At 47.5% G+C, this 17,605-nt stretch overlaps 1 protein-coding gene and 1 non-coding gene across 2 annotated transcripts in view; both read right to left on the reverse strand.

Moving 5' to 3' along the window:
* Positions 1-475: 475 nt before the first annotated feature.
* Positions 476-17,605, reverse strand: part of RPL5 (ribosomal protein L5) — a 66,336-nt gene continuing 49,206 nt past the window's right edge. The window contains exons 6-8 of the mRNA XM_033916346.1: positions 15,190-15,367; positions 14,784-14,872; positions 476-637 (exon numbers count right to left, since the gene is read on the reverse strand). Coding sequence (XP_033772237.1) covers positions 541-637; positions 14,784-14,872; positions 15,190-15,367 — 364 coding nt within the window. The 3' untranslated portion in view covers positions 476-540. The remainder of the gene's footprint in view (positions 638-14,783; positions 14,873-15,189; positions 15,368-17,605) is intronic.
* On the reverse strand, positions 15,451-15,547 carry LOC117346965. Its single transcript, XR_004536690.1, has one exon. It is a non-coding gene; the product is annotated as a small nucleolar RNA SNORD21 (small nucleolar RNA).

Below are 17,605 nucleotides of genomic sequence, written 5' to 3' on the forward strand. Positions count from 1 at the left end.
CCCCCCAACGGCAGCACGAACACTATTAAGTAAACTGTGGGGGGGTTCCCCCCCTCACACACCCCGTCGGAGCTCTTTAAAATTAACTTTTCCAGCGGCGTGCTGGAGTTTTATGTCCAATTGTCTGGGCTCAAATGTCGGTGCAGCTTTGTTCCCATGCGCGAATGACTGTGAACCAATTAGTACACATCACAACTGATATCCCTACTGCATAGCCTAAGCCCAATGTGCTGTATACATTAGGGAACCTAAAACCATTGTCAGAAGCAAGCAGTGTCAAGTAAGAGATGGAAAGTGTCACTCAATAGCACTGGGAAAACATTTGACCAGATCTTCTGTTTTTCATTTTTTGTACGCAACTTGGATATGCAAAGAAAATAGTTTTGCAGAAGAGGACAAACAAAGCAATTTTTTCAGTTCCATTTACGGTGTCAAATACTGAAAGTTTGTTCTCTAGTAGACAAAAATTACACAGTTGATGTTTCAATATATTTATTTGATGAAATTTTTCAAAAATCTTTGTACAAAAGAAAAGCAGTCTTATTCTGCAGCATTTTCTTGTGCTCTCAAGAAGCTTGCTTTCTTCTGAGCAATACGGTCCTTTCTCTGGGCCAAAGAAAGTTTGGGACGGTTCCACCTAGATTTGAAAGAAATATGAATATGTAAGATACACCTTTTGTTTATATCCACACCATTTCACTCAATGCTTATATCCTGTAAGCTGGAGGGATGAAGCAATCTTGCTTTATGGTGCTATCAAAACACTCTACTATAAAGGAGTTCAATATATCACACCTACTGGGCCTGCATTTTTCCATCAGGAATTTTTAGGGGAAGGAGAGGCTCTAAGGAAGGGACAAAAGACCACAGAAAACAAAATGAGAGGTTCACGAATGAGCACTAATGGTTTAATGTCAAGTTTCTGTGCATCCATATTGTGAGAATCTACTGCATCCAACTCAAAACAAGGATTCTTTTTCCCTATTGCCATCAAATCTATCCCTCTTAATAAAAATGTTCGATGCATACTTGCATAAGAACATAAGAATAGCCTTACTGGGTCAGACCAATGGTCCATCAAGCCCAGTAGCCCATTCTCATGGTAGCCAATCTAGGTCCCTATTACCTGGCCAACACCCAAGAAGTAGCAATATTCTATGCTACCGATCCAAGGCAAGCAGTGGATTCCCCCATGTCTCTCTCAATAACAAACTATAGACTTTTCTTCCAGAAAATTGTCCAAGCCTTTCTTAAACCCAGCTACGTTATCTGCTCTTACCACAATCTCTGGCAATGCGTTCCAGAGCTTAACTATTCTCTGAGTGAAAAAATATTTCCTCCTATTGGTTTTAAAAGTATTTCCCTGTAACTTCATCGAGTGTCTCCTAGTCTTTATAATTTTTTTTTTTTTGTAACTGTTTATTTATGACAAGAGAAAAACATCACAGCAAAACATCAGGAATATCCAACTACAATACAGGCAGGCAATCTGCAGATCAACAAATCTCCTGATGTCACCCCCCCCACCCCCCCCCCCCCCCCTCCCCCCCTAGTGACAGCCCCCTGCTCCCCCCAAAAACCCAAGAACACCACCAATAGGCACAATTACACCCCAACGTGAGGAAAAGTAGAAAAATCAGAAAAGAAGTGGACCAAAGGTCACAGACCCCCAGTAAGAACCCCAAGAAGACACACCCCCACAAAACCCATCCGGCCGAAGCCAATAACTCAGCTGACAACAGAACTATTCATCCCCAAACCCTCCATTGCCAGGTATCTCCCCCAAATATCGTGATATTGCTGCCATTTTCTAGTCAACAGGGCTGAGAGCCGATATTTCTCACACACCCATCCCAATTTCTCTCGCACCAGAGCCAAAGTAGGTGAAGCAGTACTGCGCCAGTGTTGAGCCACAGTCAGCCTAGCCGCTGTAAAAGCCAAGCGCACCAATCTATCCTGGGTGTCATCTACCCCTCCAGAGGGAAACCCCAACAAGGCCACCTCAGCTCTTTTCGCGAGAGGCACTTGAAGGAGAGCCCCCACATACTTAAACACCTGGCTCCAGAAGTCTTGAATGGAGGGGCAACTCCACCACATATGAAAGAATGTTCCCCGCTGCCCACATCCCCTCCAACAGAAGTCTGTGCCCGTAGCGGACATCTTGCTCAGAGTCACTGGGGTGAGATACCAGCGCACCAGCATTTTAAGCGCATTCTCCACCAACATAGGGGCTACAGCTAAATGATGTATCCTATACGAAATAGTTTCCCACAGAGATGCCTCAAACACCTGCCCCAAGTCCCCTTCCCAAGCCAGTAAATACGAAGGCTTCCGGCCTTTATCCTGATGCACCCATTTATACAGCAGCGAAATGCAACCTCTACGCACTGGGGACCCCAAAAGCTGCTCAAAGTCAGAACAGCTATAAGCTGCAACATCTGCCCTTTTAGCCTTCTGCAAATAACTTTTCACTTGTAGATACGGGAAGAGGTCCTTAGAATCAAGCTGATAAAGCTTTTGGATCTCTGGAAAAGCACAAATGGACTCTCCCTCTATAAATTGGCCAAAGTACTGCAACCCTTTCCTTGCCCACCGCACAAATATCCCCCCATCTCTGCCCGGTACGAAATCAGAGGCAGTGCACAATGGTAAATGATGCAACCCCTTACTACGACCCAAGAGTTTGCCAGCCTCTCCCTTCCACACCCTCATTGTCCAATTAGTAAACGGGTTAGAAATGCTTCCCAACTCCCGTGCCCCCAAGTCCCCCCACATAAGCGACCCTAGGGTACGAGCCCCACCCGAGCCACTCAAAACTCCCTGCTCTACCTGCACCCACAACTTCAAAGATGGCGCATGCCACTCCACTCCCGCTCGGAGTTGAGCCGCGCGGTAGTAATGCTCCAAATGGGGGAGTCCCAGACCCCCTTCCGCTTTAAACTTGAACATGGCCCATTGAGCCACCCTGGGTCGTCTACCTCCCCACACGAATCGTAAAAGGTTCCGCTGCCATCGGAGAAGATACTGTCTAGGGACCTCAATAGGCAAAACCTGAAAAAAATATAAGAACTTCGGCAGTACCAACATCCTAATAACCTCCATGCGCCCCATCCAAGACACATATAATGAGGCCCACCGATCCATATCCCTAGCTAGGGATGCTACCAAAGGAATATAGTTAAGCTGAAATAGGGATGTCCAATCCACCCCCAACTGAATACCCAGATATCGTATAGGGCCCTTAACCCATCGAAAGGGCACCACCCTCTGAATACACGGAATATCCACTACCGGGACCGATATATTAAGTATCTCCGTTTTTGTCATATTGGCTTTAAAGCCTGATAAAGCCCCATAGTCTGTCATAAGATCCTGAAGGGATCTAAGGGACTCCGCCGAGCCCTCCACAATTGCTAAAATATCGTCAGCAAATAAGGACAATTTATGCTCACCCCCTTGAACCCGTACGCCCTTCACCCCAGAGGCTAGTCGGATCTTTTGCGCAAGAGGCTCAATCACCAAAGCAAAAAGCAAAGGTGAGAGCGGACAACCCTGTCTCGTTCCCCGCCTGAGCTCAAAAGGAGCAGAGTATACCCCATTAATTTTCACACACGCCAGAGGTCCGTTATACAAAGACAGAATCCAAGACACATATCTGGCCCCCAGACCTACATGGTGAAGAACTGCCTCCATAAAACGCCAATCCACGCGGTCAAAGGCCTTCTCGGCATCCACCGCCACTGCTACCCAAGGACCTCCACTGCGTCGGGCCTGCCAAATCAAGTTCAAGACTTTGCGGATTCCATCTGCCGCCTGCCTTCCCCCTATGAATCCCACCTGATCTGGGTGAATAAGTGTCGGCATGTGAGGGGATAAACGATCAGCCAGCACTCGAGCCAGAATTTTGGTATCAATACCCAACAGTGAGATAGGCCTGTAGCTCCCACACTGAGTGGCATCCTTCCCTGGCTTTGGTAAAATCGTGATCCCAGCCAGCCGCATATAAAAGGGCAATTGGGCTCCCTCTCTCAGATTATTGTATAAACGCACCAACAATGGAGCCACCAATGTAGACATCTTCTTGTAAAACAACCCCGTGAACCCATCTAAGCCCGGTGATTTCCCCGGTCTCAATTGTCTAATCACATTATGTACCTCCTCCAACGTAATGTCCTCATCCAGCCCCTGCGCTTCACAGGCCGTAAGGGATGCCAAGCCCAAATCCTGAAGATACTTCCCAATTTCTTCCCCCGACCCCTGACTCTCTGGCGTATAAAGCTGCTGATAGAATTCACGAAATCGTGCATGAATAGCCCCCTCAGCTGTCAATGTTTGTCCCGAGCCATCCTTAATAGCCATAATATTAGACTGCGTCTGCTGCAGGCGCAGACGATGAGCCAGCAATTTCCCTGCTCTATTACCAGATTCAAAGAACCTTAAACGAAGACGTTCAAGATTGAATTGAATCTCCTTATCCTCCATCTTCCCCAATTCCGCCCGAACTTCCCTTATCCGAAGCCCAAGGGGAGCTCCCCCCTGGCCCCTCTTATGTTGATCTACCAGTTGACGTAAAGTCTCTCTCAGACTCCGTTCCTTTTGCAATTGAAGCCTCTTTTTATGAGCGGCCATAGAAATAAGCTCCCCCTGCAGTACGGCCTTCAAACTTTCCCATATTGTTATCGGAGAGTAGGAATCAACATTATTATGCTCCAAAAAGTCCTCAATAACCTGTTCCACCTTGCGGACCATCTGCGGATCTTTCAATAAACTATCATTCAATCTCCAGTAGTGATCCCCTACTCTCGAAGCTCCCCATCGCACATCCATCCAAATGGGAGCATGATCTGACCAGCCAATGTCCCCAATGGAGGACCCCAGTAGTCTACCCCCCCATCCCTTATCCAGATATAGCATGTCGATTCTAGTATAGACCCCATGAACAGGGGAGTAGTATGTATAATCTTTATCCATGCAATGCTGAGATCTCCACCCATCTACAATATTGAGTACGTCAACCAAGTGTCTAAGGCGTTTCCTATCGGACTTAAGCCGGTCCCCTCCAACCCCCTTAGAGTCCCACCTGGGATTCATAACTAAATTAAAATCCCCTCCCACAATCACTGACCCCTTCTTAACCTGCAGTACCTTGGCCAATACCTCATCGAAAAAAGAACCCTGTTTAGAATTCGGGGCATATAAATTCACCAGGGTGACTACCTCCTCATTTATCTGCCCCACCCAAATCACCCAGCGCCCCCGCTCATCCCTCCATTCCCGTTCAGGCACGATCTTAAGACGTTTAGCAAACAAAATGCCCACCCCTGCCTTTTTCCTTTCTGTCCTATTAGAGGCCCAGACCCTTCCCGGATATTCTCTATATTGTACCAGCTTCTCCCCAGGACGCACAAAATGAGTTTCCTGAATGAAGCTGATATCAATACGCAGCCTTTTCAACTCCTTCAACAAAAGCTGGCGTTTACGTGGCATATTGAGGCCCTTAACATTGAAACTGCCCAATCTCAAAGAATCAGGTCCCATGACCCAAGAATCCTGCCCCACACCCTGCACCCCTCTTCCCCTTCCCCCCACTCCAGATCCAAAAGCCCATGCTGTCACCTACCCATCCCCCTATCCCCACCCCCCACCAGCCCCACCCCCCTCCCAACCCTACCCATATCCACCTGCTCCTCAGCCCTTCCATGACTCCGGGTGACCCCCCCCCAGCTCATGAACCCCTCATCCATTCCCCCTCCCCTCCCCAGCCCCCCAACAAGCATTCATCCTCAGTCTCACTCCCATAGGCACCCTCTCACACTCACCCCCATGAAGAAAACCCCTCACATCCAACCCCCCACACAGTCCCAGCCACACATCTGCCCAGTCAAGGCATTGACAGTCCCAATTGTCCAAGTGCAGCCAAGCAGGATCCGCCATTGTTCACTCGCCACTGCTCACTCGCCAGTGCCATTGGAAGGTCCAGCTCCGCTTCTTCCACATGGTTCCTCCACCGCTCGACCACCAGCACCCGGCTTTCGGGACCTGGTCACACATTCTCTCCAGCGAAATTTCTCTGACTGCTGGGTCCCTTGCCGGTCCGACATCAGAACCTCTCCAGTAAGGATCCCCTCCTTCCGCAACAGTTTGCCAGCCTCCGCTACAGTGGTCACTTTCTTATGGACACCGTTAATAGTGAGAAGGAGCCCAAAGGGGAACAGCCATCTATATCTGAGGTTGTTCTGCTTCAGGATCATCACGATCGGGCGAAACTCTCTCCTGCGTTGCAAAGTAATAGCAGAAAGGTCCTGAAACACCTCCACTTTATGGGTCTTCCACTCAAACGACCCCAGATCACGGGCCTTGCGCACCATCCGCTCCTTGTCTGCATAATTGTGGAGACATGCAATAATGTCCCTTGGATAGTCATCTCGCTTGGGTCCCAGTGTGCGATGAGCCCGGTCCACTTTCAAGACCCCACTGGGCTCTCCGCCGTCGTCAGCCAGGGAGAAGAGAGAGTGATATATCTCCTGCACCACCTTCACCGCATCTGCATAATTCGCCGATTCTGGTACACCGCGGATGCGGACATTATTCCGGCGGGACCGGTTTTCCAAATCCTCCACCCGGTGGTAACAGTCCTGCCAGTCCTTTTGGGCTGCCTCAAATGCCCCACTCAAATTTTGTACCACCTCCTCCTGCTCCCCCATTCTCCTTTCAGTCTCCTCCACTCTCCCCATGAGGTCGGCTATGTCCCTCTTGATTTCTTTTACTGCATCCCGGATTTTCCCTTTGACTCCAGCAACTTCCTGCTTAATGTCGCAGACCCATTGCTGGAGGTCTGCTTTAGTCACAGCTGCGGAAGATGAATCCATTCTCCGCAGTCTCGGAGAAGACCCCCTCTCCGACTCTTCATCGGACCCGCTCTCCCCGGACTCACGCTGGGACGCGCACGAGGCTCCGCGCGACTGGCGCAGGCCGCTCTTTTCTGGCGCCTTCTCGTGCGGTCTCCCTTCGTCGGGTTTCTTTTTAGACGGCATATTCTGAAGCCGCTCAGCTGCACTCGCACAGCTCACCGGGTGCCCCGCTCGCTACCGCGGCTTGCCTGCTCCTGATCGGGGGAATGTTCGCTCGAGGATCAGAGCTCCGGCTCTAACCCGCCATTCAGGGTGATGACGTCACCGGAAGTCGTCTTTGTAATTTTTGACAGAGTGAAAATCAATCCACTTGTATCCATTCTACTCCACTCAGGATTTTGTAGACTTTAATCATATCTTCCCTCAGCCATCTCTTTTCCAAGCTACCCTAACCTTTTAGTCTTTCCTCATACGAGGAGTTCTATCACCTTTATCATCTTGGTCACTCTTCTTTGAACCTTTTCTAGTGCCACTATATTTTTCCTGAGAATAGGAGACCAGAATTGAACGCAGTACTCCAGATGACGTTGCACCATGGAGCAATACAGGACCATTATAACATTCTTAATCTTGTTAACCTTTTTTTAATAATTCCTAGCATTCTGTTTGCTTTTTTGACCGCCGCCACCTTACATTGGGTGGAAGGTTTCATCATATTGTCTATGATGACACCTAGATCCTTTTCTTGGCGCTAAACCCCAAGGTGAAACCTAGCATCCGGTAACTGTGATTTGGGCTATTCTTCTCAATGTGCATCATTTTGCATTTGTCCACATTAAATTTCATCTGCCACTTGGATGCCCAGTCTTCCAATTTCCAATTTTTCACAAACCGCATGCGTTTTAACAACTTTGAACAGTGTGTCATCTGCAAATTTAATCACCTCATCGTTCCAATTTCCAGATCATTCATAAATAAGTTAAATAGCACCAGTACGAGTACAGACCCCTTTCGGCACTCCACTGTTTACTCTCTACCTTTGAGAAAAATGACCATTTAACCCTACCCTCTTTTCTATCTGATAACCAATTCCTAATCCATAACTGAACTTTGCCACCTATCCCATGAATCTAATTTTCTCAGAAGCCTCTTATGAGGAACATTATCAAAAGCTTTCTGAAAGCAATGTTACTTACCGTAACAGTTGTTATCCAGGGACAGCAGGCAGCTATTCTCACTAGTGGGTGACGTCATCCGACGGAGCCCCGATGAGGACGTCTCACAAGCATACTTGCTTGTAGAAACTTTAGACGTTTCGAGTCGCCCACATCGCGCATGCGCGAGTGCCTTCTCGCCCGATGCACCGGGCGTGTCTCCTCAGTTCAGATAGCTAGCAGAGAAGCCAACCCAGGGGAGGTGGATGGGCCGTGAGAATAGCTGCCTGCTGTCCCTGGATAACAACTGTTACGGTAAGTAACATTGCTTTATCCCAGAACAAGCAGGCAGGTATTCTCACTAGTGGGTGACCTCCAAGCTAACCCCAATGGGATGGTGGGAGTGTTGGCAACTTAGGAGAATAAATTTTGCAATACTGTTTAGCCAAACTGTCCATCCCGTTTGGAGAAGGTATCCAGATAATAATGAGAGGTGAAGGTGTGAACCGAGGACCAAGTAGCAGCCTTACAAATCTCCTCAATCGGTGTTGATCTGAGGAAGGCTACAGAAGCTGCCATTGCTCTGACCTTATGGGCTGTGACTTTACTGTGAAGGGGTAATCCAGCCTGGGCATAGCAGAAGGAGATACAAGCCGCCATCCAGTTGGAGATGGTACGCTTAGAGATGGGACATCCCAACTTGTTCGGATCAAAGGAGATGAAAAGTTGAGGAGCAGATCTGTGTGGTTTGGTGCGTTCCAGGTAGAAAGCCAAAGCATGTTTACAGTCCAGAGTGTGAAGAGCTGATTCTCCAGGATGAGAATGAGGTTTTGGAAAAAACACAGGAAGAACAATGGATTGATTCAGATGAAAATCCGAGACCAACTTGGGGAGGAATTTGGGATGAGTGCGAAGGACCACCTTGTCATGATGAAACACTGTAAAAGGTGGATCCGCAACCAATGCTTGAAGCTCACTAACTCGACGAGCAGAAGTGAGGGCAATGAGAAACACCACTTTCCAAGTGAGATATTTCAGAGGAGCCCTGTTAAGAGGTTCAAATGGAGGCTTCATAAGTTGAGAAAGAACAACATTGAGGTCCCAAACCACTGGAGGCGGTTTGAGGGGAGGATTGACATGGAAAAGTCCTTTCATGAATCTGGAAACCACCGGATGAGCAGAAAGAGGTTTCCCTTGAAGAGGCTGATGGAAAGCAGCAATAGCACTCAAATGGACTCGGATCGAGATAGACTTGAGGCCAGAATGAGATAGGTGCAAAAGATAGTCCAAAACAAGAGGACAAGGAGGCATGTTGAGGTTCCTTGCGTTGAGAAAAGCACCAAGTAGAAAATCTAGTCCATTTTTGGGAATAGCATTGTCTAGTAGCAGGCTTCCGTGAAGCTTCTAAAACATCCCGCACAGCTTGAGAAACTGAAGAGGAACTATGTTGAGAGGAACCAAGCTGTCAGGTGCAGAGACTGCAGGTTGGGATGAAGCAGAGACCCCTGATGCTGCGTAAGCAGAGATGGAAACACTGGTAGAAGGAAGGGCTCCCTGCTGCTGAGTTGAAGTAGAAGGGAGAACCAAGGTTGTCTGGGCCACCGAGAAGCAATTAGAATCATGGTGGCCCGGTCCAACTTGAACTTGACTAGAGTCTTTTGAATGAGAGGAAACGCATACAGAAAGAGATTCCTCCAGTCCAGAAGAAAAGCATCTGCCTCGAGGCAGTGAGGAGTGTAGATCCTGGAGCAGAACTGAGGCAGTTTGAAGTTGTGGGGGGCTGCAAAGAGGTCTATCTGAGACGTTCCCCACAGAGAGAAGATGTGATGAAGGGGCGTGGAATGGAGAGTCCATTTGTGAAGCTGTAGAAGACAACTTAAGTTGTCCGCCAAGGCATTGTCCGCCCCCTGAATGTAGACAGCTTTGAGGAAGGTGTTGTGGCGAATTGCCCAATCCCAAACTTTCAGAGTTTCCTGACAGAGGGAGGCCGATCCCAAGCCTCCCTGTTTGTTGACATAATACATGGCGACCTGGATGTCCATGCGAATGAGAACCATTATGTCGTGAAGGAGATGCTGAAAAGTACTGAGGGAATTGAAAATCGCTCTGAGTTCCAGGAGATTGATGCGACACATGCGGTCCGCACTGGTCCAATAGCCTTGAGTGCGCAGACCATCCAGATGAGCCCCCCAAGCATAGGTCGAGGAGTCGGTCGTGAGAACCTTCTGATGGGGAGGCGTGTGAAACAGCAAACCTCTGGAGAGATTGGAAGAGAGCATCCACCAGCGAAGAGACTGTGTCAGAGCAGGAGTGACCTGGATGTGGCGAGTCAGAGGGTCGGATACTTGCGTCCATTGAGATGCCAGGGTCCACTGAGGAATCCTGAGGTGAAGTCTGGCAAAAGGAGTCACGTGTACTGTACAGGCCATGTGGCCCAGAAGAACCCATCATGTGTCTCGCCGAGATGGACGGGCGAGAGGACACTGAATGACAAAGGCGAAGAAGAGCATCCAGATGTTGTGGAGGCAGGAACGCTCGGAGTTGGATGGTATCCAGAACAGCTCCTATGAAGGGAAGAGTCTGGGAAGGTTGCAGATGGGATTTTGGAAAGTTGATCTTGAACCCCAGACTCTGCAGGAACCAGATCATCTGTCGGGTCGCCCAGACGACTCCCCGAGATGTGGAATCCTTGATGAGCCAGTCGTCGAGGTAGGGAAACACCTGTAGACCGTGGTTCCTGAGTGCTGTGGCCACTACAACCAGGCACTTGGTGAAGACTCTGGGAGACGAAGCCAGGCCGAAGGGAAGCACTCGATATTGAAGATGAAGATGTCTCACCCGAAATCGGAGGTATTGCCGGGAGGCCGGATGGATGGGAATATGAGTGTAGGCCTCCTTGATATCCAGAGAGCATAACCAGTCGTTCTGCTCGAGGAGGGGATAAAGAGAAGCCAGGGTTAACATGCGAAACTTCTTTGACCAGAAACTTGTTGAGCACCCTGAGGTCCAAAATAGGACGCAGATCGCCCGTCTTCTTCAGAACAAGGAAGTACCGGGAGTAAAACCCCTTGTTCTGTTGGTCCAAAGGGACTGGCTCGACAGCCCGGAGCCGGAGCAAAGCCTGAGCTTCCTGAAGAAGAAGGGCAGTCTGGGTTAAGTTGGAAGGATACTCTCTTGGAAGATGTTCCAGAGGAACTTGGTTGAACTGAAGAGAGTACCCCTCCCTTATGGTGGAAAGGACCCAGAGGTCGGTGGTAATTGTCGTCCATCGATGATAAAAATGATGGAGACGACCTCCGATGGGAAAAACAGGGGAGGGCAGAACGGTGGAAGTTATGCTCTCTACAAGACAGTCAAAAGGGCTGAGGAGCCTTGGGGACAGCAGAAGTTTGAGGTTTTTGCTGTGGCTTCTGCGGGTGCTGTATCTTAACAGGCTGACAGATGGTAGGCGCCTGTTTCGGTGGGTAACGCCGCTGGTAGATCAGAGGCGGACGTGAAGGACGAGGAGGAGCAGGCTTGGGCTTCGGACGGAGAATTGACTGGAAAGACTTCTCATGATCCGATAGCTTCTTGGTCGCCGCCTCGATGGATTCATCAAAGAGGTCGGCTCCAGCACACGGGACATTAGCAAGCCGGTCCTGAAGGTTCGGGTCCATATCGATGGTCCGAAGCCACGCCAGGCGTCGCATGGCCATCGAACAAGCAGCAGCCCTGGCAGAGAGCTCAAAAGCATCGTAAGATGACTGCATCATCTGCAGTAGCAGTTGGGACAACGACGCCAGAACCTCGTGGTACTCGAACCGAGCTTGAGAGTCCACATAAGGCAGAAACTTTTGCAGAACTGAGAGGAAAAACTCGAAGTAGGTTGCAAAATGAAAACTATAATTGAGGACTCGAGAGGCCATCATCAAGTTCTTGTAGATGCGCCTGCCAAACCTGTCCATGGTCTTGCCCTCCTGGCCTGGAGGGTCGGTGGCATAGACCTGGGAGGGATGAGACCGTTTCAACGAGGACTCCACCAAGAGGGATTGATGAGAGAGTTGGGCCCCATCAAATCCTTTATGGTGTACCATGCGGTACCTGGCATCCAATTTTCCGGGAACAGCTGGTATGGAGTAAGGTGTTTCAAAACAGCGCATGAAGGTCTGGTCCAGCAGCTTATGCAGAGGAAGCCGGAGAGACTCAGCAGGCGGTTGAGGGAGATGCATCGTCTCCAGATATTCCTTGGAAAATTTGGACCTCCGAGTCCAGGTTAATGTCGAGATCCACAGCCATCTGTCGAAGGAACGAAGAGAAAGACAGCTGGTCAGCCAGAGCCGGTCCTCGAGAAGGACTGGAAGATGTCGAGGCCTCTGGATCCAACGAGGCCGGAGATCGGCAGGGAGAAAAAGATCCCACGGTGTCCTCGAGCTCCGGCATAGGAGGAGGTGAAGAAGCCGGCGGTAAGTATTCGAGGAAAGGCTGCTTCCTACAAGGCGAGGCATGCCTCGATGAATGGCCCGAAGAATGCCTCGAGCGATGGCCAGAACTGTGCCTGGAAGCAGGCCTCGACCGCCGAGGCAAGCGAGGCACCGTCGAGGCTTCCAGCGAGTGAATGGGGCTGGAGGCAGTGGATCGAAGCAGAGGTGGTTGGACGGAAGCATCTCGAGGCACCCGCCAAGCCTCGAGACTCGGCATCGAGTCCAGATGAGGCTCTCGCAAAGACTCTACTCCTTGCATCGAGGGAATCGGTTCCAGTGGAGGCATGGGCAAAGACTCTGCTCCTTGCGATGCATGCATCGATTCCAGACCAGACACTCGCAGAGACTCGGCTCCCTGTAGCGTGAGTTACGCCGTGGAGACACCGGAGGCGGCTCAACCTCGCGGGAGGCCCCCGCATGCCCAGGCGGGAGTTGGGAGAAAAGTTTCGGCCCCATAGTGGTGAAGAGCTCGATGAACTGCTTCTCCAGCAAGGTCTGGAACGAAGCCAGCAAGGAGGGATCCGCATCCGCAATGGGACCTCCTGCACGGGCTTTGCGCTCCCTGGCGCTTGGACTTAGAAGTCTTGGGCACCTTTAGCACCACGGGGTAATGGGCTGCTGTGCTACCTGACCTGAAGAGACGGAGGAAGGCACCGCAGCAGGCGTTGGAGTCGAAGCCGGCACAAACGAAGCAGGCTTGAGGAGACTCGAGGTTGCAGAGGTGGACGACGGAAGAGTCGAGGCGAAGTCGAAGGTGTGGCACTCGTTGATGATGACAACTCCGTCGCAGCCTCCATGCTGAACAGTGACTCCCACAAGATGCAGTGCTGCTTGAACGTACGTGCTGTAAGCGTGGAGCAAGGCCGGCACGATTTCGGAAAGTTGAGGCCCGAGACACTGAATATAGTGTTGATGAGGGTCCTTCAGCGAAATCGCGCGCTGGCACTTGACACACTTCTTAAAACCGGTGATAGGCCAAATTTAAAAAAAACACCAAAAAACCCACAATAAAACACGATGAAAACCAACGATTATAAGGAAAAAGAACCCAAAACCGCGGACCTAGAAGGCACAAGGGAAGATACTTCACGCAGAGAGTCGAAGACGGACTTCTCGGCTCCGCGGAAAAGTAAGAACTGAGGAGACACGTCCGATGCATCGGGCAGGAAGGCACTCACGCATGCGCAGTGTGGGCGACTCGAAACTTCTAAAGTTTCTACAAGCAAATATGCTTGTGAGAGGTCCGCATCGGGGCTCCGTCGGATGACGTCACTCACTAGTGAGAATACCTGCCTGCTTGTCCTGGGATAAAATCTAGATACACAATGTAATGTAATGTAATTTATTTCTTATATACCGCTACATCCGTTAGGTTCTAAGCGGTTTACAGAAAATATACATTAAGATTAGAAATAAGAAAGAACACTACCTTTACCCACGTTTACTCACACCTTCAAAGAAGTCAAGCAAATTGGTGAGGCAAGATCTCCCTCAGCTGAACCCATGCTGACTCCGTCTCATTAAATCTTGTTTGCCTATGTGTACCACTATTTTTTTTTTTTATAATTGTTTCCACCATTTTGTCCCCCTGAAGGCCTGGACTGTATCCCTGAAGGCCTGCACCACCCCTTTTGAAGGATTGCACCCCCCTCGAAGGCCTGTGTGTTTCCCCCGGCCTCTCGCTCTTCCATTTACCTAATTCCAGCAGCGGAGCAGCCTGCAGAGAGGATCGCCGGTGCTAACGATCTTTGCAGGCTGCCATCGGCCTCCGGAGGCCTTCCCTCTGCCACAGTTCCGCGCCTCCTCTGACGACAGAGGCAGGATTGCGGTAGAGGTAACAGCAGCTCCAGAGGCCAATGTCAGTCTGCAAAGATCGCTAGCACAAGCGATCCTCTCTGCAGGCTGCTCTGCTGCTGGAATTAGGTAAATGGATGCGCACGAGGCCAGGGGGGGAAGCCGGACACCACAGTACTTCCCAACTGACCCTCCCTCCTCGCCCTCTAAAGCTGGAGCGGCAGCGGCTGGCCAGCAAGAGGCAGTGCTGCCGCTCCTGCTTTAGGGGGCAAGGGGGGAGGGTCAGTCACTGAATCGGGAGGCTGATTTTTTTTTTTGTTTTTAAATCAATTTGAATCTATTCACCCGAATTGTGAATTGGGCAGCACTAATGAACACTATCAACAATGCTAGTCCTAAAATACAAAAATATCCCAAACATAGGAAACTAAATAAAAAATATTTAATTATTGGGATGTACGCTCTTAGGTTTTTACTCAGTTTAATATACTCCCTGTGGAAGTGTAAAAAATTTTGTACAATACCTCTTTGTTTTTACGTCTCGCTTGGGTTTCTTTTCATGAGCAGGATTCTCTCTTATAGCAGTATGAGCATTTTTATACATATCTTCCATCTAGAAATATGACAACAATCATTATACATTTCTCACAGCTATGTTCTTCTGACAATATAAAAACTTTCGCCAGTCATATTCATACTTGAATTTAAATGTACTCTGCACTGCCCTACAATGTACTCTATCTACAATGCTCTGAGTGTTACAGATTTAATGAGATCATAGGCAGAAAAAGAGCCCAATCAATATTTTGCTCAACACAGGATCAGCAAATAGAGGACTTAGGATGAACTAGAGATTGTGATTGGGTCAAACAAACCAAAAGCAAATACTGTACTGCACTTCATAAAAATGTAATTGAGAGAATTCCTTACCATGTCTGGCATGATGGTGTTCTTAATGTACTGCGAGAACTGCTTTTTGTACGTTTCTTCATCTTCCTCCATCAGATAACGCATATAGTCTGCCACATTCTGTCCCAGAATGTGTTTGCGGTGAACTTCTGCATTGAATTCTTTACTTTCAGAGTCATAACCAGGGAAACGTTTGGTACTGTAAAACAAAGCTTCCAGATTACACAGGTCAGGACAGATTCTGCTGAAACCTTTCTTACTTTTCAAACATTGGACATGACAGCTGCTATCAGCCCCGTCTTGAAACTGAATAACATCACATGCAGACCAAAAACCAACTACAGTGTGCTCAGATTCTGGGGTTATCATCATGGAAAGCAGCTGGTATTTAATCTTCCTTAAGGATTAGAATAGCAATCAAATTAAGATCACAAAAAGAACACTAGTGTTCTGCTGCTTCCCATTCTACATAAAAATTAGTAATGTCTATGCCTGTAGATCCTGGCTTTATCAAGAGCAAAACTTAAGTTGCAGGAAAAAAAAATCATGGTTATTCCTTAACTTCACCTTCAGATTTTCTCCTGCATATTGATTACTAACACCTCAACAAAAATTATGTAATGGCAAGCTGGGGGGGGGGGGGTCAAATCAGAACTGCAGGTTTTTTTTTATCCATCTCCAAACAACATGCTTACAGTTTTACCACAAGACAAAATCTTGACACACACCCCCCCCTCAAAAAAAAAAAAGTAGCTCGATTTCCTGGACCTCATTCAGTTAAAATTATATGTCTGTTGTTATGAAGAATGTGTTTGGTTTATACAGGGTTTGATTACCTCCTGGAAGAAAATTAACCAGATAGACTTGAGAACAAAAGCTATGATTTGTCCCTGGGTGTAAGATGCAAGAAATTGATCTTTTTGGAATCTTGTCAGATACTTGTGGCCTGACTGACTACTGTCAAGTGCCAAGATACTGGGCTTGATGAATCTTTGATACGACCCAGTATTGCGTACCTTATATACAAGGTGTTGAGCACATATGGATCAACCAGTTCAATGCCATTCACATAATGATTGTTTACAAAGGGGGAAAAAGAAGTACTACTACTTTTTTCTATAGCGCTGCCAGATGTATGCAGCGCTGTACGTTGTTAAAACATGTAAGAGACAATCCCCGCTCGATAGAGCTAAGGGTCTAGGGGTCCTTTTACTAAGGTGCACTAACAAGAAGCCTACAGGAATAAAACGGGCTTCTTAGCATTTAGCACGCTAAATTTGTTACTGCACTTTAGTAAAAGGAGCTCTAAATCTTTTAAAAAAGTCAGCTGGCAAGTACTTTGAAGTGAAACAAATACCAAGCAGGGCTAAGGCATTGGTACACAAAACCTTTGACTCTGTCTCCCCTATTTTCCTACTGTCTGACTTAACTCCAGCTCCGACTCCTACTGATATTAGCTTTTAAATTCTTTGATCTGTACCTAAAAGTACAGGTGAATATAACCTAAGATATAGAGGACAAAAATATGTATATATTTGTAAAAGATGATAAATTTATCTTTTAAAAAAAAAAATAAATTATTTTAACGCTTGTGTTAGAATCAGTACAAATGATGCCACAGCCCTAATATCAACAAGCACTTTAACCTGAAATGCTTATTTTTAGCATCAAACCTAAATGTGTAATATTCTCCCTTTTAGCTTTGAGTGCTTCTGCAGACATACATGTATTCACTCAGTTTAGCGTAGTCAAAGCCAAAACTTCTAAATCGGGTTCAAACTTTCAAATAATGCTCCAGGCAAAAAAATAAAGCCCTATATTTTTGTGTGTATGAAGTGTTTTAAAATGTTGCAGGTTTAGCTGATATCAGTTACTTCAGTTGAACTCCACTATTCTTAATTCATTTAAAATGTTTGAAAACTATTTTAAGAATCTTGTCATCAAAAATATTGGTGAATACTTATATGGATGTCTTGTTTTATTAAAGCTGAAGTTTCATAGAGCAATTCAACCTTACAACCATGAAACACATAACGTATACACTTCTTTAGCAAGCTTCATAAACATTAGCAATCAATTTCCAAGCTAATCCCTTCCTTCCAACCCTTTTTAACAATTCCTCCCTACGTATACCTTTCCCACCAATATCCTCTTATCCCTTATGAGGGATGTAAGGGTATATACTTAACAGTATAAAAAGTTATGGAAAAACAAAGAATAAAACCAAATATATGGGGAAGGAAAATAGAAAAATGAAAATAGGAGCTAATATTCAGAGTAAACATCCTGACAAACCCTTGTATTAACTGCTCATTTTCTTTCACATTATTTACAGAAAATCTGCAAGAATCTGATAGGCCTCAGAAAAAAAAAAATCTAAACATCTGGACTTTATAATGTTAAGTATGTTTTTTCACTTGGCTATTTTCCTTCTCCT

The sequence above is a fragment of the Geotrypetes seraphini genome, chromosome 12 (assembly GCF_902459505.1).
Source record: "Geotrypetes seraphini chromosome 12, aGeoSer1.1, whole genome shotgun sequence".
Taxonomy (NCBI): Eukaryota; Metazoa; Chordata; class Amphibia; order Gymnophiona; family Dermophiidae; genus Geotrypetes; species Geotrypetes seraphini.